This window comes from Heterodontus francisci, chromosome 3 (genome assembly GCF_036365525.1).
Source record: "Heterodontus francisci isolate sHetFra1 chromosome 3, sHetFra1.hap1, whole genome shotgun sequence".
NCBI lineage: Eukaryota > Metazoa > Chordata > Chondrichthyes > Heterodontiformes > Heterodontidae > Heterodontus > Heterodontus francisci.
The window spans coordinates 158,063,516-158,091,329 of NC_090373.1; the positions used below are offsets into that span (position 1 = coordinate 158,063,516).

General features: G+C 43.2%; 1 protein-coding gene across 3 annotated transcripts in view; it reads right to left on the minus strand.

Annotated features, from left to right (window-relative positions):
• Positions 1-27,814, minus strand: part of rtn4ip1 (reticulon 4 interacting protein 1) — a 50,561-nt gene that overhangs the window by 21,904 nt on the left and 843 nt on the right. For 2 of the 3 annotated variants that reach the window (XM_068027057.1, XM_068027056.1), the window contains exons 2-8: positions 24,360-24,511; positions 19,846-19,914; positions 16,130-16,254; positions 15,532-15,580; positions 13,954-14,090; positions 11,781-11,964; positions 9,032-9,124 (exon numbers count right to left, since the gene is read on the minus strand). In XM_068027057.1, coding sequence (XP_067883158.1) covers positions 9,032-9,124; positions 11,781-11,964; positions 13,954-14,090; positions 15,532-15,580; positions 16,130-16,254; positions 19,846-19,914; positions 24,360-24,511 — 809 coding nt within the window. Of the gene's footprint in view, positions 1-7,819; positions 7,990-9,031; positions 9,125-11,780; positions 11,965-13,953; positions 14,091-15,531; positions 15,581-16,129; positions 16,255-19,845; positions 19,915-24,359; positions 24,512-27,814 lie in introns of all 3 variants that reach the window. The other variant, XR_010972694.1, reaches the window with a different exon arrangement.

A 27,814-nucleotide genomic window follows, 5' to 3' on the forward strand; every position in this document is an offset into this window, starting at 1 on the left:
TCAGGAGGAGGCCGAGATGGATCATCAACTTGGCACTTCTGGCTGAAGATAGACGCACATGCTTCAGATTTGTCTTTTGCACTGATGTGCTGGGCTCCCCCATCATTAAGGATGGGGATGTATGTGGAGCCACCTCCTCATGTTAGTTGGTTAATTGTCCACCACCATTCATGACTGGATGTGGCACGACTGCCTTCACCACACTCTCAGGCACTGCATTCTAGATCCTAACCACTCGCTGTGTAAAAAGTTTTTCTTTATGTCGGTGTTGCTTCTTTTGCCAATGACCTTAGGTCGGAGCTCTGGTCTCAACACTTCCACCAACTATGTCCAAACTCCTCATGAGTTTGAACAGCTCTATCAAATCTCCTCTTAATCCTTTCTTCTCCAGGACAACTTATCCAATCTATCCACCTAACTGCAGTTCCTCATCCCTGGGAAACATTCTTGTAAATCTTTTCGGTACCCTTTCTAATACTTTCACATCCTTCCTAAAGTGTGGTGCCCAGAATTGGAGACAATAGTCCAGTTGAGGCTGAAAGTGTGTTTTATACAGGTTGACTATAACTTCCTTTCTTTTCTACTCTATGCCCCTATTTATAACTTTTTGACTCCCTCCACTATTTATAACTATTTAACTCCCTCCACCATTGATGCACAATGGCATCAGTATGTACCATCTACAAGATGTACTGCAGCAACTCACCAAGGCTCCTTCGAAAGCACCTTCCAAACCCACAACCTCAACCACTTGGAGCAAGAGCAGCAGATGCATGGGAACACCACCACCTGCAAGTTCCCATCCAAGTCACACACCATCCTGACTTGGAACTATATCGCCATTCCTTCACTGTCGCTGGGTCAAAATCCTGGAACTCCCTTCTTAACAGCACTGTGGGTGTACCTACCCCACATGGACTGCAGCGGTTCAAGGCGGCGGCTTACCGCCACCTTATCAAGAGCAATTAGGAATGGGCAACAAATCCTGGCTATGCCAGTGATGCCCACATCCCAAGAACGAGTTAACAAAAAATAAAACCCAGGATTCCGTATGTTTCATTAGCTGCTTTCTCCTCCAGCCCTGCCACCTTCAATGATTCCCTGTTGAGGAGCCCTTATGGTCTCCAAGCTGTCTCAGCTGTGCCCACCTCTCTCGTTGGGGCAGCTGAGGCTCCCAAGCTGCCCGCCGGTGAGCCTTACGTAAGCGGTAGGGAAATTATTGGAGAGGTTTCTTCGGGACAGGACTTACTCTCATTTGGAAACAAATGGACTTATTAGCGAGAGGCAGCATGGTTTTGTGAAGGGGAGGTCATGACTTGCAGGTTGATAGGTAAATTGGCCATTGTAAATTGCCCTTAGTGTAGGTAGGTGGTAGGAGAATGGTGGGGATGTGGTAGAGAATATGGGGTTAATGTAGGATTAGCATAAATGGGTGGTTGTTGGTCGGCACAGACTTGGTGGGCCGAAGGGCCTGTTTCAGTGCTGTATCTCTAAATAAATAAATTTGATTGAATTTTTTGAGGAAGTGACAAAGATGATTGATGAAGGAAGGGCAGTGGATGTTATCTATATGGACTTCAGTAAAGCCTTTGACAAGGTCCCTCATGGCAGACTGGTACAAAAGGTGAAGTCACACGGGATCAGAGGTGAGTTGGCAAGATGGATACAGAACTGGCTCAGTCATAGAAGATAGAGGGTAGCAGTGGAAGGGTGCTTTTCTGAATGGAGGGATGTGACTAGTGGTGTTCCACAGGGATCAGTGCTGGGACCTTTGCTCTTTGTAGGATATATAAATGATTTGGAGGAAAATGTAGCTGGTCTGATTAGTAAGTTTGCGGACGACACAAAGGTTGGTGGAGTTGCAGATAGTGTTGAGGAATGTCAGAGGATACAGCAGGATATAGATCGGTTGGAGACTTGGGCGGAGAAATGGCAGATGGAGTTTAATCCGGACAAATATGAGGTAATGCATTTTGGAAGATCTAATACAGGTGGGAGTTATACAGTAAATGGCAGAACCCTTCGGAGTACTGACAGGCAGAGAGATCTGGGCGTACAGGTCCACAGGTCACAAAGTGGCAACGCAGGTGGATAAGGGAGTCAAGAAGGCATCTGGCATGCTTGCCTTCATGGGTCGAGGCATAAAAATTGGCAAGTCATATTGCGGCTCTACAGAACCTTAGTTAGGCCACACTTGGAATATTGCGTGTAATTCTGGTCGCCACACTACCAGAAGGATGTGGAGGCTTTGGAGAGGGTACAGAAGAGGTTTACCAGGATGTTGCCTGGTCTGGAGGGTATTAGCTATGAGGAGAGGTTGGACAAACTCAGATTGTTTTCAGTGGAACGACGGAGGTGGAGGGGCGACATGATAGAGGTTTACAAAGTTATGAGCGGCATGGACAGAGTGGATAGTCAGAAGCTTTTTCCCAGGGTGGAAGAGTCAGTTACTGGGGGACATAGGTTTAAGGTGCGAGGGGCAAAGTTTACAGGGGATGTGTGAGGCAAGTTCTTTACACAGAGGGTGGTGAGTGCCTTTGTTTCCAAATGGGAGTAAATCCTGTCCCGAAGAATCCTCTCCAATAATTTCCCTACCACTTACGTAAGGCTCACCGGCCTATAATTTCCTGAATTATCCTTGCTACCCTTCTTAAACAAAGGAACAACATTGGCTATTCTCCAGTCCTCTGGGACCTCACCTGTAGCCAATGAGGATACAAAGATTTCTGTCAAAGATTTGAGTGCCTGGAACTTGCTGCAGGGGGAGGTGGTGGAAGCAGGTACGATAGCGACGTTTAAGAGGCATTTTGACAAATACATGAATAAGATGAGAATAGAGGGATGCGGACCCCGGAAGTGCAGAAGGTTTTAGTTTCGACAGGCATCAAGATTGCCGCAGGCTTGGAGGGCTGAATGGCCTGTTCCTGTGCTGTTCTTTGTTCTTGGCTCTATGTCCTCGGCTGGGCCGCAGTCCCAGCCGTGGCCACCGCTCTCAGTGGCGCTGCTGAGACTAAGTGCTGCCGGCCCGATGATTGGCCGGCAGCTCAATGAGGTGAGACTTCCTCCCTCAAGCGGGTGGAAGTCCCGCCTCGGAACAGTTAAAGCCCAGGGACCTGTAAAACGAAGGACGTATCCCCGGGCTCGGCGGAAGCAGGATTGCTACCGAATTTTACATCAGTGGCCAGCTCCCGTCCACCCGATGTAAAATCCAGCCCATATTTCCTTAAAAGTGCAAGTGCAGGCAGATGAAGCTATTTGAAAAGCAATGGCATTTTGGATTTTATAAATCGGGGCAGAAAGTAAAGAAGTAATGATACATTTATCAAAAACAAGTTTGGCCATAGTTGAAGGACTGTGTGTTATTTTGGGTATCCCATTACAGAGAGAGAGAGAACATTAAAGCTTTAGAAACTATATACAACATAAATTCACCAACTGATACCAGGGATGGGAAATTGCAGTTCTGAACAAAGACTTGAGCTATTGGGATCATTGCCACTACAAAGGAGAAGGTAGAGTTGTGATTTCATTGGGCTTTTTAAAATTACTAATAAAAGAAAAAAAGATTTTCATTTATATAACCCCTTTCACGACCCTTGGCCCTCTCAAAGCGTTTTACAGCCCTTTAAGTACTTTTTGTAATGCGAGAAATGCAGCAGCCAATTTGCACACAGCAAACTCCCATAAACAGCAATGTGATAATGACCAGATAATCTGTCTTGTTGATTGAGGGTTAAATATTGGCTAGGGCACCAGGGATAACTCCCATGCTCTTCGAAATAGTGCCATGGGATCTTTTATGTCCACCCAAGCAAGCAGATGAGACTTCGGTTTAACGTCTCATCTGAAAGACAGCACCTCGGACAGTGCAGCACTCCTTCAATACTGCTCTGAAGTGTCAGCCTTGATTTTTGTGCTCAAGGTCTAGAGTGGGACTTGAACCTGGAACCTTGCGACTCAGAGGCAAGAGTGCTACCAACTAAGCCACAGCTGACACTAATGGTTTTTGATAGAGTGAGTAGGGAAAAACTATTGCCGAGTCAGTGATTAACAAGAGAGACAATTACATATCTCCAGTTTACAGGAATTCGGATGCATAAATAATCTAGATTCAGGCAGAAGATTCCTTGGTAAAGCAATCACGAACTTTAGGATTTGACTAATTCGTGACTAGCACAAATGTAAAACTAATTCATGATCTATTGAAACTTAAACATGACTGTATTTCAATCCTTCTTTATCATCCTGATTTTAAAAAAAATTCTGGGATCCGAAAAAGATACTGCATTTTAATTATCTTTGGCCAGTCCAGTAATGGTCCCCAAGAGAGTTCAGAGAACTCCCTTTACAGAGAACATGGGATGACATGTTACAGGTTGAAACAGACCACTGCATCTTTTATGGGTAAAAGTGGATAAATATTTGAAGCAGAGGAAGACACAGGGCCCTGGGAAGGCAGCAGGAAAATTAGTTTAGTTGTGAGTTGCACCAGCAAAGAACTTGTTCAGACACCCTGAAGGGAAATGGCTTCCGCTTGTGCTGTGAACTTCAGGCCCTATCAATCACACAGCAGATAACACTAGGTGGGGCATGTCACTTCAAGAGACTGCTGCCACGTTCAGCAGTCGTGAACACACCTGCTGTCCACCCAACCACAAACACAAGGTTAAACAATGTCCACGGCGCAATGGGCCATACAGCACAGAAGGGGGCCATTCGGCCCATCGTGTCTGTGTTCTCTGGCTCTGTGGAAGAGCTATCCAATGTGTTCCACTCCCCTGCTCTTTCCCCATAGTTCTGCAATCTTTTTAAGTGGATATTCAATTCCTGTGTGGAAAGTAATATTGAATCTGCTTCCACCACCCTTTCAGACTGTATATTCCAGATCATAACTTGCTGCATAAAATAAATTCCCATCTCCCCTCCAGTTCCTTTGCCAATTATTTTAAATCTGTGTTCTTTGGTTATCCTCCTTTGCTTTCAGATAATGGAGAAAGACTGTAAAAATATTGAGGAAAAATGACGGAGAGGAAAATGGAAAAACAACACTAATTCTGCACGCCTGGATGTGATTTTGTGTTGGACTGACTGGCTTCTGAATCAACAAACCAGCATTGTATTTCACATCTCCACTTGCTGGCTGCTAATCCAATTTTCATTAATAACCAAACTGACTCATGTAAGTGTTTGCAATATACTGTATAAACTAAGCAAACAAGCTGTATCCAGGAGTGGCCATTTTCATTCCCAACGGAACTGTACTCCAAAGCAAAAAAATGAGAAAGCATGTGACTTGAATAATGGCTCTTTTCAGTTATGCAATTACTCAACATTTTTTCCCCCTCACTGATCAATCTTAAAGCAATTATGCAGTGTGGAGGATTTGGGAAACTGCTGAATGGGTTTGTCAATGCATTCATCGCATACAGCTTGTTTCACTGATCGTCCTGTGCACACACAAAAAATACACACACTATTCACAGTCTCCATATTTTTATCCTGGTTTTAGGAGAATGTAATGAAATGAATACTAAACTTGTTCTGGAGAGTTTGAGAGAGAGAGTGAATTAGAGAGAGAGTTAGAGAGAGAGTTAGAGAGAGAGTTAGAGAGAGAGTTAGAGAGAGAGTTAGAGAGAGAGTTAGAGAGAGAGTTAGAGAGAGAGTTAGAGAGAGAGTTAGAGAGAGAGTTAGAGAGAGAGTTAGAGAGAGAGTTAGAGAGAGAGTTAGAGAGAGAGTTAGAGAGAGAGTTAGAGAGAGAGTTAGAGAGAGAGTTAGAGAGAGAGTTAGAGAGAGAGTTAGAGAGAGAGTTAGAGAGAGAGTTAGAGAGAGAGTTAGAGAGAGAGTTAGAGAGAGAGTTAGAGAGAGAGTTAGAGAGAGAGTTAGAGAGAGAGTTAGAGAGAGAGTTAGAGAGAGAGTTAGAGAGAGAGTTAGAGAGAGAGTTAGAGAGAGAGTTAGAGAGAGAGTTAGAGAGAGAGTTAGAGAGAGAGTTAGAGAGAGAGTTAGAGAGAGAGTTAGAGAGAGAGTTAGAGAGAGAGTTAATTACAGAGAGAGTTAATTACAGAGAGAGTTAGAGAGAGAGAGAGAGAGAGTTAGAGAGAGAGAGAGAGAGAGAGAGAGAGGGAGGGAGGGAGGGAGGGAGTGGGTGCTGAGAAGGGAAAATGCAGGTAATGGAGGGTGAAAGAAAAAGATGAGGAAAAATGTCAGGAAGATGGAGAAAGAGAGATTAGAAAAGATATTTAGCTAGGTGAATCAGAACATTAATTCAAACAGTATACTCCAAGATTAGATTCCTTTTGAGAGAGTGGTTAGTAAAGCATATGGGATCTTGGGCTTCATAAATAGAGGCATTGAGTACAAAATCAGGGACTTTATGCTTTATAAAGCTAGAAGTTAGACAAGGAAAAACTGTTCCCATTAACTAATGGTACAAGGACTAGGGGACACAGATTGAATGCTTTGGGCAAGAGATGCAGAAGGTAGTAATGACTTAGAACTCGCTGCGCACAAGGGTGGAGGAAGCAGAGACAGAGACAATCAATGACTTCAAAAGGAAATTGGATGACCACTTGAATTAAATAAAGTTGAAGGGTTACAGGGATTGAGAGGGGAGTGGGACTGACTGGATAGCTCAGTGGAGAGCTGACATGGACTCGATGGGCCAAATTTTTAAAAAATTTGTTTATGGGATGTGGGCATCGCTGGCCACACCAGCATTTATTGACCATCCCTAATTGCCCATGAGAAGGTGGTGGTGAGCTGCATTCTTGAACCACTGCAGTCCATTTGGGGTAGGTACAGTAATAGTGCTGTTAGGAGGGAGTTCCAGGATTTCGACCCAGCAACAGTGAAGGAACGGCGATATAGTTGCAAGTCAGGATGGTGTGTGGCTTGGAGGGGAACTTGCAGGTGGTGATGCTCCCATGCATCTGCTGCCCTTGTCCTTCTAGGTGGTAAAGGTTGCAGATTTGGAAGGTGCTGTCTAAGAAGCCTTGGTGCGTTGCTGCAGTGCATGTTACAGATGGTACACATTGCTGCCACTGTGCGTCGGTGGTGGAGGGAGTGAATGTTTGTGGATGGGGTGACAATCAAGTGGGCTGTTTTGTCCTGGATGGTGTCGAGCTTCTTGAGTGTTGTTGGAGTTGCACCCATCCAGGCAATTGGAGAGTATTCCATTACATTCCGGTTTTGTGCCTTGTAGATGGTGGACAGGCTTTGGGGAGTCAGGAGGTGAGTTACTCACCACAGGATTCCTAGCCTCTGACCTGCTCTTGTAGCCACAGTATATATATGGCTACTCCAGTTCAGTTTCTGGTCAATGGTAACCCCTAGGATGCTGATAGTGGGGGATTCAGTGATCGTAATTGCCCACTTAAGGGCCTCAATTGACAGCGGGGCAGAAGGGCCGTTCACAGGCCTTCTTGTGCCAGACAGTTTGGGTGGAGGTGGGAAGGTGGCAGGGTCCCCACCACCCCCACGGCCACCATCCCGCCCGATGATATGCTCTCTCCAACTCCAAAGTCGCTGTGGGGGAGAGCATAAAATTCCCCCCTTTCAAACAGAATCTGGGATGAGGGATACAAAATATGAGATAGTGGCAAGATGGAGGGGGACTAAGCAGAAAGATGAACAGCATGAGGAGTGTATTGTTTATGCAGGACACCTGCTTCAGCAGTGAGAGGTTTGTGACAGGACTGAGACAGAATGCCACAGTCAGTAACCCACCACTCCACTCAGCTCAGGTGGTCGTACATTTCCCTCAGAGTCAGAAGGCTGTGAGGTTAAGCCCAGTTCAAGACTAAAGCATATTATCAAGGCTCACATTCTAATGCAGTACTGATGGAGTGCAGCATTGTTACAGGTGTTGTCCTCAAGGAGGATGTTAAAAATCCCTTGTCGCAATCGGAGGGAGAGAAGGGATCTCCCAGTGTCCTGGCCAACATTTCTCCCTCAGCCATTAAGGCAACCAATTTCAACAACGTACAGCTCTCACTGCAGAAAATTAAAAGAAAAAGCAGTGTGAGCATCAGGCGATGGTAGCATAGTGGTAATGTTACTGGACTAGTAATAGAGACCCAGCCTAATACTCCAGAGACAAGAGTTCACATCCCAACACGGCAACTAGAGGAATTTAAATTCAATTACTAAATCTGGAATAAAATGCAAGTCTCCTTAATAATGATCATGAAACTACCAGCTTGTCATAAATACCCATCTGATCTGCTTCACTAATGTCCTTTAGGAAAGGAAATCTGCTGTGCTTACCTGGTCTGGCCTATATGTATCTTCAGACCTACAGCAATGTGGTAACTCTTAACTGCCTTCTGAAATGGCCTAGCAAGCCAGTCAGTTGTAGGCAGCTCATCACTGCCTGCTCAAGGACAAATGGGGATGGGCAATAAATGCTGGCCTTGCCAGTGACGTTCACATCCCAGAGTGAATTAAAAAGTGAACAGAAGTTGAAAGGTACATATCTAAAACATCACAAGCTGTGTGTAACTCTACAGATGCTGATTGTTTGTGTATTTCCAGCAATTTCTCCTTTTTTTGAATTTTGCAATACGTGAGAAACACATGTGAGTAACTGGTATAATCTGCATTATAACAAGAAAACCAGAATTTATCTCACAACATTCCTCTAGAAAAGAGGTCTTTAAAATCATGGTAGGTTAAATGTAGAGAAGATGTTTTCACTAGTGGGGACAATAAAACTAGGGATCATAAATATAAGACAGCCAGTAATAAATCCCGTAAGGAATTCAGGAGAAACTTCTTGACCCAAGTGCTGAGAATGTGGAACTTGCTAGCACATGGAGTAATTGAAGTGAAAATCATAAATGCACTTAAGGGGAAGCTAGATAAGTACAGGAAGGAGAAAGGAATAGAAGGATATGCTGATAGTGCTAGGTGAAGTAGACTGGCAGAAAGCTTGTGTGGAGCATTGACCTGTTGTACTGAATAGCCTGCTTCTATGCTGTAAATTCAATGGGGTAAGTCTATGTAAAAGACCTCTTTTCCCTTCATCCAAACTGACCTTTCCCTCATTTACTAGTTCCGTTACTTCATCCAGAGTTGGTCCACTTGGTGCAAATATGGCCCAGCGATAGTGAATGCCCTTCCTCAGATGCTGCAATAATAGAGAAACAGGGTGTTACAATGAGATACAGATCCTCTAATTATCTATGTGAGAAGTAGTATGTAGAGTATATCAAAACCTATTAGGATTGGAATCACTGTGAACCTCCTGAAGAAGGGTCACTGACCTGAAACGTTAACTCTGTTTCTCTCTCCACAGATGCTGCCTGACCTGCTGAGTATTTCCAGCATTTCTTGTTTTTATTTCAGATTTCCAGCATCTGCAGTATTTTGCTTTTATTATATGAGGTAAACTCAGACTTGTAGCTCATCAGGGTCTTGACTTCACACCTCCCCATAACTAGTTACTTATTACAGAAAGCAACAGATTTATAAAGAGTCTAAATAAAGACTTTACCTTGTGTGTTCAGCTGGCTGTAAAAGATCCCCTGGCACTAATTGAAGGAGAGCAGCAAATTCATCCTTCAAGAATAGACTAACTGACCCAATCAGCTCATTCGCTGTTTGTGGGGTCTTGCTGTGAGCCAGTGTAGGTGAAGATAGTAGCTAGTGATTGCACTTCAAAAGTAATTTGTTGTTTGTGACGTGTTTTGGGATGTCCTGAGGAGAAGTTACAATGCTGCATAAATCCAAGCTATTTCTTCCAGGCAATCAGCACACTATTAGACGTGGGGTGATATAGCCAACAGTAACGAAACAAGTAGCGTAAAAACAAGATCGTTCTTAAGTACTACAGGATCCTTCCAGATGGACAATTGCTTCAAGATCGGCCTCTTCTGTAATTATCTTCTGAAACATCAGACCCACTGCTGCTGAAAACTTCTTCCACGCCTCCAGCTTTCACTTTTCCAGTTGCCCTTCTGGCTGATCATCCGATTACACCCTGGGATAAACTTCATCTCAGCTAGAGCTCCACTTCCTGTACCCTGTCCCACACAACTATCACCCCAATCCCTCCTGAGCTCAGATAGCTTCCTGCCCTTCAGCACATCAATCTCAACGCTCAAAAGCTATGGTGGGACATTAAAGGCACTATATAAATTAAAATTGGTGATGCCGCTTTCATCTTCTAGATCACACAATCCAGGGTCAGAAAGCCCACAGTGACATCAGGCTTCAAGACATAATGCATCACATTACTGATGGGATCATCAGACTCAGTGATCTCAACAGCAGATTCTCAGGAAATGTACTGTACACTAAAAAGAGACTAGATTAATGTGCAGAGCGATGCGGTTTCTAAGAATGGATAACTCTTTCTGAAAGTAAAGCATTGTCTCATGTCTATCAGCGAGCGTTTGCTATGCATCACATGCCATCCCCCCCACCCCAGCCATCACCCCGATATGGCCTTCTTCTATTGAGCAATTCCTGTGTTCAAGAGCCTGCTCACAGATAGGCCTGGCAGGAATTTTACCAACAGACCAAGCAAGTAGTGAAGAAAATCAAGTTCAAACAACCTGCTCATTACCCTCTTTATGGATGACCATGGCCTGAGACAAATCCAGAAAAAAAATGCAACAGAATAGAAGCTCATCACAATCCCTCCAACATTTGCTGGTGTGAAAGCAGAGGCACTTTTGAGTTTTGTGCCATTGCCCATGAGAAACTGGACTGTGATTCCCAAATTCAATTCACATAGTTCCCTTACAGTTAAGCCCAACTTCCAGAAGTGACAGTGTGCTATGCCACAGGGTCACAGTATCCCAAAATACAGTTTGAACTCTCCTGAAAGGGCAGGGATGTGTGAGGAAGTAATAGACAAGTGCTGGAAGGCCAGCAAATAAATGGCCAACTTTTTATTTCCTAAATATTTCACATTATTATTTTTATTTGAAATATATCTACACTAGTCTGTCTCTTGTGGCACTGCTGGGGTCCAAACCAGATGTGGTGCTCAGCTGAGAGCCTGGCTTGTCCCTTTAAGGCCACTGTTAGGTCATCCCACTTGATCAGCATTTCATTCACCACCTTAAACATTTATTCCCTCCACCACTGAGGCACCATGGTAGCAGTGTGACCTATCTACAAGATGCACTGCAGCAACTCACTAAGCCTCCTTCAACAGCACCTTCCAAACCCACGACCTCTACCACCTAGAAGGACAACGGCAGCATACGCGTGGGAACACCACCATCTGCAAGTTCCCTCCAAGCCACACACCATCCTGACTTGGAACTATATCGTCGTTCTTTCACTGTTGCTGGACCGTGAAACTCCCTTCCTAACCGCACTGTGGGTGGACCTACACCAGATGGACTGCAGTGGTTCAAGAAGGCAGCTCAGCACCACCTTCTCAAGGGCAATTAGGGATGAGCAACAAATGCACTCACATCCCATGAAAGAATATAAAAAAAACTTTTGAAGTGTTGTAATGTAGAGAAATGCAGCATCCAATTTGCACACAGTAAGCTCCCACATATAACAAGATAATGACTAGATAATCTGTTTCAGTGGTGTCGATCAAGGGACAAATACTGGCTCAGACACCAGGAAGAACTCCCCTGCTCTTCCTCACAACAGTGCCATGGGATCTTTTACGCAATTGAGAGGGCAGACTGGGCCTCAGTTTAACATTTCATTGGAAAGACAGCAGCTCCAACAGTGCAGCATTCCCTCAGTACTGCACTGGAATGTCAGCCCAGCTTATTTCTGGAGTGAGACTTAAGTTTCTGAAATAACTTTACCTTCAGAATTTTGCTGCCCAAGGTGATCCCTGACTGAGCTATTCCATTCGTAATTCCAAGTCTATCAGTGTTGACCATGAACGGTGTTACTAATGTAACATATGTAGCTCCTGACCATGGCTTCAGCAAGTTCAAGGCCCAGTCTTCAGTATGTCCACCCACATTATCCAAGATAAAGTCAAACCTGGACAAAAGATAAATGAATATTACAAGATAGTGGAACACATCTACAAATTCCCATTGGAGGAAATGGAAATTCCTCAGATTTCTAAGTTGGGGTTGCGGAGAAAAGAATTGTTCAAGGGGAGTTACCAGGACACCAGAGCATACATAGTAGGGCTTGGGTCTGTGTCTTCAACTAAAGTTACCGGCATCAGCAGCATTGTTGTCAGAAACATAGGTCGGAAAGTTCCCTAAAAGGGTGAAAAGTTGTAGAGCAACAATCGACCATTCTTGCAGCTTCTAAGCTGTTGGTACCTGCAGAGGATTGAAGCCAAGCTCTGGAAGAAACTGTACATGTCAAGAGTAAAAAAAAAGATACATTTGTAATAAAAAAAAGTAGACAAATTGTAACAGAATGTTTTATCAAGGTTGTTCGTACACACAGCGTCATAAAATGACACAAAATGTTCTGCGGGGGGAGGGGGTGACGTTGAAGGGTGTTTTAAAGCTATTTGTTCTGTAAACTTAGCCTGAGAATTGCCAGTTGGAGAAACACTGAATTTGAAATTTAAAGAGGAAAAGTAACTGTGGATTTCAAAATTTATTTGTTCCTTTTTGATTTTGTTTCTTTTTGCAAACATAAACTGTATTTAGAGACCAGATATGGGGAGCAAGTGAAGGGAGAAAAATACATGGTGTTCTTTCACCTCTGGGACCTGCCAGCTATGGGAGCCCAACGTGTAATAACTTTAGACAATCTCATCCTGGGTCTGATTAGGCCTATAATAGAAAGCTGCCTCTAACTTTTTAACCTCACACAGAGATGTTACATGAAGGCTGGAGTTATAGGTATAAGCCAATACAGCACTATTCCAAGTTCAGACTTAGCACAAAACCACAAAACATAAATAAGGCCATTTACCTCATCAAAGCTTCTCCCTCTCGCTTTCAAACTCTCCCAAGCCCACCATCCAACTGCATTTTGAACAACTCTCCAGTCTGCATGTTACTACCGGACGTACTTCAATACAGCCATCAACCTTTGTATGAAGAACCGTGCATCTATATTAAACCTGATTTCTACCACTGAGAGAAACAGAAGATCTGACGAAAGGTCACACAGACCTGAAACATTAACTCTGTTTTTCTCTCCACAGATGCTGCCTGACCTGCTGAGTATTTCCAGTATTTTCTGTTTCTGTTCCTGTTCTACTTTCAGTAGTTCCCTTCTGCTCCCCCCAGAAAATAAGTGGTTATTCATCTCAACTAACATGGATGGAATCAGCTGCAAAAGATGTGCCAGTGATGGCGAGATGCAGAGCAACTATTCTCACTAGGGTCAGACATTCACAATAGAAGCCTCCTTCACCAGCATGGGACCACACTCAGATAAAAACAGCAGGGGATGCATGGTTCCAAACATAGAAAGGAAAAATCACTGACTTTGACAGTATGGCTCTCTCTGGTTCTGAGAGGATGAGAAATAGCAATGTCACAATTTCAAAGAGCTTTTTGTTTTGATTAATTTGCATTGGATGAACAAACTACAAAGAGCACACCTGAACTAAAACCAAATTTGTAACACAGCATAGCTAACATGGGCACTGTACAAAGAACATGATGTCATGTCCCTCAGCCCATAGCCATTCCTTATTCAATTCTAAACTCTGTACTTCAAAAGAGGGCAATGATGCAGCAACATTATTCCAATGCATTCATTCCAATCAGTGTACTCACTTCCTACAACTTAACTATGCACAAACTAATGACTTGAACACATTAGGGTTAGATTTTGGAGACTCTGCTCCTGGTACAGAGTGTTGCCTGATGACAGCATGAATTACAGAACCAACTTTAGAGGTCAGCAGAATCAATTCACACAGTCCCGATTTTCTAGTCATTAATGACTAAATCTGGAATTGTGCCTAATTCTCCAATCCACACTGCTATTCAGCAAGACTCTTGAGTTTCCAAAGATTTCCTGCAACCTCTTTTACAGCAAATAACTTACATTTCCAGATCCTTGAGCTGTTTCTCCATGCTCTGAGCTTTATAATTGATGACGTGATCCACACCCAAATCTTTTAGGAAGGAGAAAGCATTCTCAGAGCAGGTGGTGGTCACATGGGCTCCCCAGGCTTTCAAGAGCTATAGGGGGTAAAACACAGAGGTCAGTAGAAATTATTTGACCTAATAGAGCCATAGTTACAAAATCAGAGCTGGAGACTGGAGTGGTCTAACATTTTCTATGATTGAATCCTAGAATATTTCAATTTAAAGGTCCAGCAACAATCAGTCATTAGAATTAAAACTGGCACTGCAGAAACTGGGAAATCTCAGGTGGGGGGGGGGGGGGGGGGGTGAAGTTACTGTCGACCATCATCTCGCAATGGTGAATTGTTTTTCATTCATCCACTGAACCTCTTTTCATCAGAGACCATTATATCAGTTGGTGGAGCTGAGGCATGCAGCTCAGGATGGTTCAATTCCCACTTTAGGTTCAGCTATCTGATGCCTGTGGAGACGCTACCATTGGCATCATCGACACCCATGGGTTATAAAATGGGAGAATCTAGGTAATCCCGCAGAAAATGCATGCCTATGGCACTCAACCCTAACCCTAACTCTAATGTGCGGTAGTTTTCACACAATGGGCTTTGCAGTCTGCAGGCGATGGCCCTGCTGGGCTGTACATCAATAACAACTTGCATTTACATAGCACCTTCAACAATGAAAAATAGCCCAGGGTGCATCACAGTAACAAAAATGGATTCCAAGCCAAAGGAGATATTAAGAAGGATAACCAAAAGATTGTTCCAAGAAGTGCGTTTTTTGGGAGGGTCTTAAAGGGAGTGTCGAAACAGAAGGGTGAATAGAGGTGGCGATGCACAAGGAACATCAAAAGATGTTGGTCTGTGCTGCTCCTTTCTTTTTGTAGTTGCTCATTCAATTTGGAATAAATGACGGTTTATTAAGTAAGGAAAAAAGAATAATGTTTTCTGGCTCCCCTGATTGAAGTAGCTGTGAACGACTGCTTCTTTATGAGGGGAGGCCTGTCAAAATCAACTCCATTTACAGTAAGGAAGAGGAAACAGAAACAAAAATAAAATCCAAATTGGTGAGAAAACTGAGGATCCTCAGTAGACAGTAAATCCAATAAATTAAGTTAAAGATCTGTCTTGCAACATTAAAGTACACACAATGCTTTTCTTTAGGGTGGTTTATTCATGTTGAGAAATTGATACTCTGGTACTTTTCCGAGACACCAGTTTGTATTTGGAATCATTAACTTTCTGCAGCTTAAATCCAGGGATTGGGAATAAGCTGTGCACTTGTGCTGAAAAAAAAAAATTGGAAGCTGTTCCACCCCCAGATGGTCAGCTGCATCAGAGGATCCAAAGACATAAGAGTGGGAGGAACTGAAGAAACTTTAGATCTGATCCAAGCAGAATCTGTAATTTATCAAGGTTATTTTTTATCTTAATTACTCTACAACAACTTGGATTTACACAGCACCTTTAACATAGCAAATCGTGGCAAGGTGCATCACATGAGCATTTTATAATTTAATAACACGCATTCCTTTTACCTGAATAGCAAAGGTACCAATTCCTCCGGATCCTCCAAGGATCAGAACCCTGCAACCAACAAGTGAAAAAAAAATCCCAGCATTATGAAAGCCAACAAACGACACTTCCAACAATTTAGGAGATCTCGGATATTAGTGTTCCACTGAGGCACATGACAGTGCAGCGTGGATCACTCTCCAATCGCCCTGCTCTCCCTTCGCAGTCTTTCCATCAACTAGCTGAATGAGAGGCAGAGCTTTGAAAGCAAGTCACCTGGCTAGAGTCTGGCCCTTGGGTGCGAAAGGGAAGAAAAATCAAGAAGTAAAAGTAAAATAAGCACAAAGGGATCCAAATTCTAAATTTCAACGTCCTACAGCTCACTTAGTCAATTCAAGGGGAAGCTAGATAAGCACAAGGGAGAAAGGAATAGAAGGATATGTTAATGGGGTTAGATGAAGAGAGGTGGCAGGAGGCTTGTGTGGAGTAGAAACAACAGGATGTTGGGCTACCGGCCAGTTTCTGTGCTGTATATACATTGTAGCTCCCCTTTGGCTACAGATACTGGAGACATTAGGAAGTGTGCTATTTCACATGTCCAGTGAATGATGGCAACATTACCGTTTGCCTTTGCAGTTGTCTTTTCTCAGTCCTCCATTGTTCACCAGGGCTGACCACGCTGTCAGAGCCACATAGGGTAAAGCTGCAGCTTGTCTGTGACTGAGAGCTTTAGGCTTGTGGCTCACCTGATATGAAATAATACCACTGGTTAGTAAAGTCAGCTGAAGTGAAGCAACTTTTTTTCTTTCAGTCTTCTTTTAAAAAGAAAACCTTCCGTGCCCTAGCTTCCCCCCAGCAAACCAGACCATCATCCAGAGACTGAAACTCCTCCAATGGTTCAGCGAAGAAATGTCCACCTGCTGTGGAACCAAGCCCAAGAAGTTGCCAGTTTTGACGCCTGATCTGCATTGAAATAGCTGGCAGAGGGGATAACAAAATCGGCCTCACTATGTTAGTGGCAATGGGTGAAAAGTGGAAAGAGAAGAATGGAAATCAGCTGAGGCTACTGCTCCTGATCACTATCCAATGACCTCATACTGGAAAGTGTACATATCTGGATAGCGGAAGAGAATAAGATCAGGTCTTGGCTGTAATGCCCATGCAGTTCTAAAACCATCCAACGCTCACTGTCTAGGCTCACATACAAAGATACGGGAGGCTCGCTGGGACGAAGTCAGTGCTTTCAGCAAAGAAAATGTCCTTTGTCATTGGCATCTGTAACATTAGCAGGTGCATGAAAAACACCTTGGGTTGTCTGCTAGTCTCCTGCAGAACGCAGGAACAGGAGTACGGCCACTCAGCCCTTCGAGCCTGTTCCACCATTCAATTAGATCATGGCTAATCTGAAGGAGGAGTGTGTTGGGAGGGAAATGGGCCAAAAAGAGACTGACAACAGCATAGCCTTTGTGTTTGGCCTTCCCCAGTAAGCCAGCTGCTGCAGAGACCAGGAGTTCAGTGCAAAAGGATTCATCAATTTAACTCCATGGTCAACCCAACTTTAGTACATTCTAATATAATAAAAGCAAAATACTGCAGATGCTGGAAATCTGAAATAACAAGAAACGCTGGAAATACTCAGCAGGTCTGGCAGCATCTGTGGGGAGAGAAGCAGAGTTAACATTTCAGGTCCGTGACCCTTCATCAGAACTGGCAAATATTAGAAATGTAATAAGTTTTAAGCAAATAAAGCAGGGGTGGGGCAAGAGATAACAAAAGAGACGGTGTTGATAGGACAAGGTCACAGAGGTATATTCTACCGTGACGCCAATATACTGTACTGTCACAATCAACAACACAGAAAAATTCTACTTTGACAAAATATAACTGTATAAATGATAGATCAATACAGCTCACACTTGCACATTTAATATAATGTAACTGAAAACTTGAAAGAGCAGCTTTGTTAATTAGATAGTAGAACGATAATACAGTTTCTATCATATACAGTGTCACGGACATAACAGATACATTTATAAAAATAAAAAATTGTATTCCTAAAGAGAATATCTTACTAACAATATTATTAGCATGATAAAAATTCTTGTTTGGAAAACACAAATCTGAATCCTAGTCTCAAATGGCTGTCTTCCGTTTGCCTAAAATCTCCCACTGATATTGCACTAGAGGGCACTGTTTCCCCATTTCAGTCAGCCAAAATATGGCTGGGAGCCCTGTTTGAGGAAGGCTAGTGATGCAGCCTACTGATTACTGTCCAGTAGCCCCCGCTGGAACATATACAGGTGTGTGACCAGTGAGGGCAAACTCAGGCTCAGCTATGATTCCTCTCCCTTGTCCCACAGGTTAAAGAGCTTACACAGAATCTACAGCTCAAAAACAGGCCATTCAGCCCAACTGGTCCATGCCAGTGTTTATGCTCCACATGTGTCCCCTCTTCATCTAACCCCATCAGCATAACCTTCTATTCCTTTCTCCCTCATGTTTATCTAACCTCCCCTCAAATGCATACTTTCTGTTCACAACTACTTGTGGTAGCGAGTTCTAGATTCTAACATTCTCTGAGTAAAGAGGTTTCTCCTGGATTTATTAGTGACTATCTTACATCTATGGCCCTAGTCTTAGATTTTCCCACAAGTGGAAACAACCTCTCTACATCTCCCCTACTGAACCCTTTCAAAATCTTCAAGGCCTCGGTCAGGTCACCCCTAAGACTTCTCTTTTGTAGAGACTAGATCCCAGGCCTGTTCAATATTTACTGCTAGGTATAACTGCTCAGTTCTGGTATCATCTTTGTAAATGCTAATGCTCACTGCCTCCTCACAGGCTACCTGAGTGAGATACCAGAGGGCAACCTGTGCCCCTGAGTCTGTACCTCAGCAAGCATGTGCCTTCAGGAGAAGCAGGGAAACATTTGGAGGGATGATAAAACAACAGTGAAAGTTTGTACCATTTTCCAGAGAGGCAAGGCCAGTGACAAGTATCAGCTTTGGAACAGGAGTGGGTAATTCAGCCCCTTGAGCCTGCTCGCCCATTCAATTAGATCAAGGTTGGTCTGTACCACAACTCCATTTACCCAACTTTGCTCCATATCCCTTGATATTCGAACCCAACAAGAACCCATCGATCTCAGCCCTGAAAGCTCCAATTAACCCAACATCCATAGCCTTTTAGGTGAGAGAAGTGCATCCTTATTTCCTTCTTGAATGGCTTAGATTATGTCCTCTTGTTCTTGATTCCACCTCCAAAAGGAAATAATTTCTCTGCATCTCCCTAGCAAATAATTTTAAACACCTCGATCAGATCACCCCTCAGTCTTCTATACTTAAGGGCATACAAACCACATTTATGCAACCTATCCTCGCAATTTAACCCTCTAAGCCCTGGTATAGTTTGGGTTAATCTGCGCTGTTACCCCATCCCACTTCAAAGCCAATAAATCCTCCTGGGAGGTACAGTGCCCAAAACTCAATGCATTACTCCAGATGGGGGCTGACTGAGGCTTTGTACAACTGAAACATAATTTCTTCCCCTTTGTATTGCAGTCCCCTTGAGATAAAGGCCAACATTCCAATAGTCTATTTGATTTTTTTTGTACTTGTCTACTAGCTTTAAATAGTGTGTGCGCTTGGATTTCCAAATCTCTATGCTCCCCAATAGTGGCTAATTTCTCACCATTTAGAAAATTACTCCAATTTATCTTTCTTAAGTCCAGGGTGGACGACCTCACATTTGCTGCGATGACATTACGTAATTTCAGCTGAAGTGCTATTATACTAAATGAAGTGAACTAACAGTAGCTTTTCCTTCACCTCACACTACAGGCAAGCAGCAAGCCCTATGCATATGACAAACATCTCTGATTTCATCCTGCTATGACAGTAAATATGCATGCCTTATAATATGCCACTCCAATACACTTCTGCATCAATGGTCAGAATAAATCAGTCAATTAATTTTCTACAAACTGAACTATTTTGATTGAAAATGGCTGTGGCTAATTAGTGCAGCTGTACACAGAACACAAATTAAACTGGGCTGTGTTGGAAAAAGGAGGTAAGGACTAAAGAACTGTTATAATTAAAAGTCACAGATGTAGATAAGGGCCAGTACCCAGGGAGGTCTCCCAGCTCAAAACAGTTCTCCTGTTTATCTTCCGCCTCTCTTACAGGAGACATTAAGAATGTACAACTGTTGTATGAAAAATGAAAACGTTCAGGTGGGCAGAATACTTTATGTCTATTCTCTGCAACAAAACCAAGAGGAGATGATGAGAAGTTACATATTAGCTGCGAGAAATCCCATGTTCTCTTTGACCATACTTCATTTGCACTTGCCACGACAAATTCTGCCAACGTTCCCGGTTTCCAGGGTGGCACCGCTGCCCAGACCTGCAAAGAAAACAACAGGAACTGTTCAAAAGTTTAACTGATAAAGTGTACTATTTTGTACAAACTATCAACAACAATTTACAGTTATATAGCACCTTTAACATCGTGAAACATCCCAAGGACCTTTACAAGAGGTTAAGCAGATAAAAAGTGACACCAAGCCAAAAGGAGGAGATACTTGGATATTAGAAACTACAAAAAAGAAATGGAATTTAGATTGTGCCTTAGGACATCCCAAAGCACTTTATAACCAACAAAGCACTCCTGAAGTGCAGTCGCTGTTGGAAAGTTGGAAACACAAGAGCCAATTTGCTCACAGTAAGCTCCCACAAACAGGAAGGTGATAATGACCAAATAATCTGTTTAGTGATGTTAATTAAAGGATTAATATTGGCCAGGACCCCGGAGAGAACTCCCCTGCCCTTCTTTGAATAGGATCAGTAATGTCCTCTAAAGACTACAGACTGTGTGCTGTTTTAAAAAAAAAGTAGCTTTCTTCCTGACCTTCAACTGCCCCAATATTGGCTGAAGAACGAAACATTTCAATGTTTAATAATGTATTGATGGTCAACAGGGTACAGTAAAGAGTAGACATTTTATTACCATTTTCATTAACACTTTCATGACCATGTTATTATAGGATAACAGTGAGGTGGTGCCTCATGAACATCACTCCAACAGAGAGATGCCCACACAAAATAGAACAATCTTTATTCATGTGAGTATCAGTCACAATAAGTTTAGTTGTTCCCTACTGACAGCCACCCTTTACCCTGCAGGTTCATCTCCGTAGTTGGAACAAAGGGGCAGAGGGAAAAACCACAGGTCAGCAGCCGATGGTTTTAGCAGACATATGACCTCCCTGACGTGTCCAGTATGCCAGTGCATGATGGAGGAGTTTGGAGTTGGACCATTCGATGCTGCGGTTGTCGAGTTGAGCATGCTTGACAACAGCTGCCTTGTCCCATTCACTGTGGGAAACAGGCTTGGTGTTACTTCAGTCTGGTGTGTGGCCTGTGGGAGGGAGGCCATGGCGATCTACCAACACCACACTGTACCACAAGACAGCAGCCTACTCATCAGTGACATAAGAACATAAGAAATAGGAGCAGGAATAGGCCATTCGGTCCCTCGAGCCTGCTCCACCATTCATAAGATCATGGCCGATCAATTTGTGGCCTTAACTCCACTTTCTTGCATGCCCCCTATAACCCTTGACTCTTGTGTCAATCAAAATTTTTCTAACTCAGCCTTGAATATATTCAATGACCCAGCTTCCACTGCTTTCTGGGGAAGAGAATTCCAAAGACTAAGGACCCTCTGAAAGAAGAAACTCTTCCTCATCTCCTTCTTAAATAGGAGACCCCTTATTCTGAAACTGTGCCCCCTAGTTCGAGATTCCCTCCCATCCCACCCCCGGGGGGAAACATCCTCTCAGCATCTACCCGGTCTAGCCCCCTCAGAATCCTATACGTTTTAATAAGATCGCCTCTCAATCTTCTAGACTCCAACGAGTAAATACCCAACCTGCTCAACATGTTCTCATCAGCCAAGTGAAACTTCTCTGAACTGCTTCCAATGCAAGTATGTCCCTCCTTAAATAAGGTGATCAAAACTGTACACAGTACTCTAGGTGCGGTCTCAACAATGCTCTGTACAGTTGCAGCAAGACTTCCCTACTTTTATACTCCATCACCCTTGCAATAAATGCCAACATTCCATTTTCCTTCCTAATTACTTATTGTAACTGCATGCTAACGTTTTGTGATTTTATACAAGGACACCCAGATCCCTCTGTACCGCAGCATTCTGCAGTCTCTCTTCATTTAAATAATATTCTGCTTTTCTGTTCTTCCTGACAAAATGGACAACCTCGCATTTTCCCACATCATACTCCATCTGCCAAATTTTTGCCCACTCACTTAACCTATCTATATCCCTTTTCAGACTCTTTGTATCCTCCTCACAACTTGCTTTCCTACCTATCTTTGTATTATCAGCAAATTTGGCTATGATACAGTCAGTCCCTTCATCCAAATCATTAATCTGCACTCCGGTAGTTTGAGTCTGCCAACCTGAAAATGATCCATTTATTCCGACTCTCTGCTTCCAGTTAGTTAGCCAGTCCTCTGTCCATGCTAATATATCACCCCCAACAGCATGAGCTCTTCTCTTGTGTAGTAATCTTTTATGTGACACCTTATCGAATGCCTTTTGGAAATCCAAATACACTACATCTACTGGTCCCCCTTTATCCACCCTGCTTGTTACATCTTCAAAAGAACTCTAATAAATTTGTCAAACACAATTTCCCTTTCACAAAACCATGTTAATGCTGCCTGATTGTACTGTGATGTTATAGATGTCCTGCTCCTACCTCTTCCAGAATGGATTCCACCATTTTCCCAATGACAGACATTAGGCTAACTGGCCTATGGTTTTCTGCTTTCTGTCTCCCTCCTTTCTTGAATAGAGATGTTACATTTGTGGTTTTCAATCCACTGGGATCTTTCTGGAATCTAGGGAAATTTGGAAGATTACAATCAATGCATCCACTATCTCTGCAGCCACTTTCTTGCAGACCCTCGGATGAGAGCCATCAGGTTCAGGGGACTTGTCCGTGTTCAGTCCCATTAGTATTCCCATTATTTTTTCTCTGATGATTGTTATAAGTTCCTCCGTCCCTTTTGCCTCCTGATTTTCTGCTCTTCTTGGAATGCTTTTTGTGCCTTCTACTGTGAACATGGATACAAAATACCTGTTCAAAGCCTCTTTCATTTCCCTGTTTCCCATTATTAATTCCCCAGTCTCACCCTCTAAGGGATGAATGCTCACTTTATCTACACTTTTCCTTCTTATATATTTGTAGAAGCTTTTACTGTCTGTTTTTCCATTTCTTGCTAGTTTTCTCTCATACTCCAATTTCTCCCTTTTTTTTTTTTAAGTCATCCTTCGCTGGTTTCTAAAATTTTCCCAATCTTCTTGCCTATCACCAATCTTCGCAGCATTGCACGCCTTGTCTTTCAATTTGATACCACGCTTAACTTCCTTAGTTCACAGCCTTCAAGTGGAGTCTTTCTTCCTTAATGAAATATATCTTAGCTCAGAGTTATGAACTATCTTTGGAAATGCCCACCACTGCTTCTCTACTGTCTTACCTTTTAACCTATTTTCCCAGTCCACTTTAGCCAACTCTATCTTCATGCCCTTGTAATTGCCTTTATTTAAGTTTAAGACACTAGTTATGGAACCACATTTCTCACCCTCAACCTGAAAGTGAAATTCTATCATGTTATGATCACTGTTCCCTAGACGATCCTTTACAATGAGGTCTTTCATTAATCCTGTCTCATTACACATTACCAGATCCAAAATAAACAGGTACGTGGTAGGTTCTAGAACATACTGTTCTAAGAAACTGTCCCGAATACACTCTACGAACATCTGGTTACCCCTACTCAAGAATCATACTACCACCAGCTCTGCAGCCAACATACTGAAGTGCAACCAACTTTAACAACATACAACCCTCCACACAGTAAGAACATTAGCATGTACTGATCTACCCAAGGTTAGATTAGCAAACTAATCAGCAGCAAGAACAATAACATGTATCAACGTATCACAGACACACTAAGCCTGACCAATCAGCAGTAAGATCCTGCCTACATTCCCATCCTCCACCTCATATAAACTCACCGCTTCCACGGATCCAGTTTTTTCTCCAGAAGAATGGCAGAGTTCTAACAGTTCTTCTAAGAACTCTACTCCCAAGAAAACAACTGCTCTCTTCACAGCAATTCACATGGTGTAAACCGTAATCGTCATAGTCAACCTTACTGCTCTCACCATGAAAACCTTCAAACAACGTTTAAGAAAAGATTGACCAATAGGCAGGCTACCTTGCACTCTTGCCTTGGAGTCAGACGGGTTCAAGTCCCACTGTAGAAACTTGACTAATTAATACAGGCTGACACTTCAGCAGTACTGAAGGAGTGCTGCACTGTCCGAGGTGCCGTATTTCAGATGAGACATTAAAAGTGAGGCCCTTACTCTAGTCGCTATGAAATATCCCATGAGGGACGTCTCACTGGTATCCTGGTCAATATTTATTCTAAAACCAACATCATTAAAACAGATTATCTGGCCATTGTCACAGTGCTGTTTGTGGGAGCTTGCTGTGCACAAATCGTCTGCCATATTTCCTACATTACAACAGAAAACAGTGACCACATTTCAAAAGTACTTCATTGGCTGTAAAGTACTTTGCGAAGTCCTGAGGTACTGAAAGGTGTTATATAAATGCAAGTTCTTTCACGCCTCCTGCTGACAGATAGTGACAGCTCTGGGCACTGGAGCCAAACATTAGAAGACATCTGCCAGTTACTGTGCTCGGTGGTGACAGGTACTCTCATACACATACAGCTACACAATCCAGAGATTACCTCATCCCCAGGTTTGAAAAAAGACACATCCAGTCCGGTTTCCATGATGACACCAGAGACATCCCGGCCCAGAATAAGAGGAAATTCACTCCCAGGAGCATTTATATGTAACGGGTCACGTTTCAATTTGAGCGCAGCTGCACCATAACCATCTTGAAGAGACAAGAAGAATCCAGACTATTAGTAACAGCAAACCAGTAACAGCGAAATACAGGGCATTGGCAAAAGAAAGTCAGTAACAACAAAAATGGCCACAGTTTAAAGTTTTATTGAATAGAACCATAGAAAAACTCCGGCACAAAAGGAGGCCATTCACCCCATCGTGTCCGTGCTGGCTGAAAAAACTAGCTGCCCAATCTAATCCGACCTTTCTGGTCCGTAGCCTTGTAGGTGACAGAACTTCAGGTGCAGGTCCAGGTACCTTTTAAATGAGTTGAGTGTTTTTGCCTCCACCACCGATCCAGGCAGCAAATTCTAGACACACCACCAGCCTCTGGGTGAAAAAGTTTTTCTTCATGTTCCCTCTAATCCTTCTACCAATCACCTTAAATCTGTGCCCCCTGGTAATTGACCTCTCCACTGGGGGAAACAGGTCCTTCCTGTCTACTCTATTTAGGCCCCTCATAATTCTGTACACCTCAATTAAATCACCCCTCAGCCTCCTCTGTTCTAAGGAAAACAATCCTAGCTGATCCAATCTTTCCTCATAGCTGCTACTTTCAAGCCCTGGCAACATTCTTGTAAATCTCCTCTATACTCTCTCCAGAGCAATTATGTCCCTTTTGTAATGTGGTGACTAGAACTGTACACAATACTCCAGCTGTGGTCTAACCAGCATTTTATACAGTTCCAGCATTACATCCCTGCTTTTGTATTCTATACCACTGCCAATAAAGGAAAGCATTCCATATGCCTTCTTCATCACGCTTATCTACCTGTCCTGCCACCTTCAGGGATCTGTGGACATGCACTCCAAGGTCTCTCACTTCTTCTACCCCTCTCAATATCCTCCTGTTTATTGTGTATTCCCTTGCTTTGTTTGCCTCCTCAAATGCATTACCTCACACTTCTCCGGATTGAATTCCATTTGCCACTTTTCTGCCCACTCAACCAAACCATTGACATAATTCTGGAGTCTTCAGCTATCCTCTTCTCTATCAACTACACGACCAATTTTTGTCTCATCTGCAAATTTCCCAATCATGCCTCCCACATTTAAGTCCAAACCATTAATATATACCACAGTACATATTCAGGGATTGTGATAGTGGTGTCGGGGACGTTGTCTGCACGTTATGATTCCGTATGACTATGTCAGGCTGCTGCTTTGACTAGTCTGTGGGACAGCTCTCCCAATTTTGACACAAGCCCCCAGATGTTAGTATGAAGGGCTGTGCAGGGTTGACAGGGGTGGGTTGCAGTTGTTGTTTCCGGTGCCCAGGTCGATGCCGGGTGGTCCGTCTGGTTTCAGTCCTTTTCTTAGACTTTGTAGCGGTTTGATACAACTGAATGGCTTGCTAGGCCATTGCAGAGGGCATTTAAGAGTCAACCATATTGCTGTGGGTCTGGAATCGCACATAGTTCAGACCAGCTAAGAACGGCAGATTTCCTTCCCCAAAGGACATTAGTGAACCAGATGGGTTTTTACAACAATCTACAATGGTTTCATGGTCACCACTAGACTAGCATTTTTTTTTAATTCCAAATTTTTTTTATTAAGTGAATTCAAATTCCACCATCTACATTAGCCTGGGGCTCTGGGTTACTAGTCATGTGACATTACCACTGTGCCACCACCTCCCCTGCGGCAAAGAAATGTGGAATTCCAAACAATAATCAACTACAACCAGGCCCTTGTGAGATACATTATTGCACCAACTTGCTACACAACATAATTTGTATCAAGCGTCAAGTCAACTTGCAGAAAAACAACTTTTCATTTCAAAGACTCAATTTGAATTGGGGCAGCCTGGTGACACAGTTGATGCAGCATCCTGGAACAATCTGTGAGCCCAAGATCCTACATATGACAAACTGCCATATAGGAGGGAAGAAAGAGAAATGGACAGATTACCAAGGGGACAACTGCACAAGTGATGGTACTGATCCTGGCTTCCACATCAGACAACCTGGAGATATTGCAAAAGTGTAACAAGTTTCCTGTTTTCTCCCCACATTCTATGATTATGATATTCCTTTGATCCAATTCAGAAAGTTGAAGAGTTGTGTGAACCCTCCTCGGGAGACTTTGTACCCAGAGGCCAGCCCTCAGTTGTCATAGCCATCTGGCTCTCAACCATAAAGGTACCAAGTGGAGCCTATTTGCTTCCCATTGCAGGGTTATTCTGGGAAGAGTATTCTCCCCAGGACTCTCATTTTAACAACAGTGCAGAGCAGTGCTGGCAGAGGCCTTGAAAGCAGGTCACCTGCCCACTTCAAGAAGACAACAAAGGGAGAAAAGAGGGAGCCTCACCTCACCCCAATCCCCCACTGCATCCTCCAGATAAAAAGCTCACATAATTTGAGTAACAGCACTCTCATCCACTCAGTAGTTGATCATACAGTAGTTCATGGAAGATTTAGGAGCTCCTTTTCCCCCATTTCTTCATGGTTGCCAACTCGCCAGACAAGACAGTGTGCAGTCAGGGAGAAGACAACAAAATGATGTTTGGAAACAATTAATGAAAAACAATTTTTTAAAAATCCAGACCCAGTATCCAGAATTACTATTCCAACAACATGACAGAAGCTATCCAAGTGTTTTCCAATCATGATTGAACAACAACACAGTCAGAAGTACTAAAACATTGTAATAGCCATTTATAGAAACAAACTGTAATACAGTCTTGGTGTTTATGAAACCAGCTGAATCCTCCCAGTTACAGTTCTGCACTCTCCAATCTGTGACTCCACGTAGCACATTGGCCGGAACTCTCCCCATTCCTCAGCAGTAAACTCATTGCTGAGCCATACAGACTAGGAAAGCCCCATGTCCAAACCTGTGTGTTGTTAGTTGACTACTGGACCAGCCTGGAATGGAGACGGGGAAGAAAGGACAATAATTGTTTACAATTCTATTCTATTAGGGAAGGGAAATAGCAGCATTTCCAGACTGCCAGTCCTCCCAACTGATGAATTGTGAATAAAAGCAAAATACTGCGGATGCTGGAAATCTGAAATAAAAACAAGAAATACTCAGCAAGTCTAGCAGCATCTGTGGAGAGAGAAGCAGAGTTAACGTTTCGGGTCAGTGACCCTTCTTCGGAACTTCCGAAGAAGCGTCACTGACCCGAAACATTAACTCTGCTTCTCTCTCCACAGATGCTGCCAGACCTGCTGATGAATTGCGAATGCTGCGTGGAGAAAGAGACCAGAAATAGCTGGACAGTGTAAATGGAAGAGGAGTCACCTTCATGAAAACCATTGACATTTTTAGTAAATTTGAAAATACACTT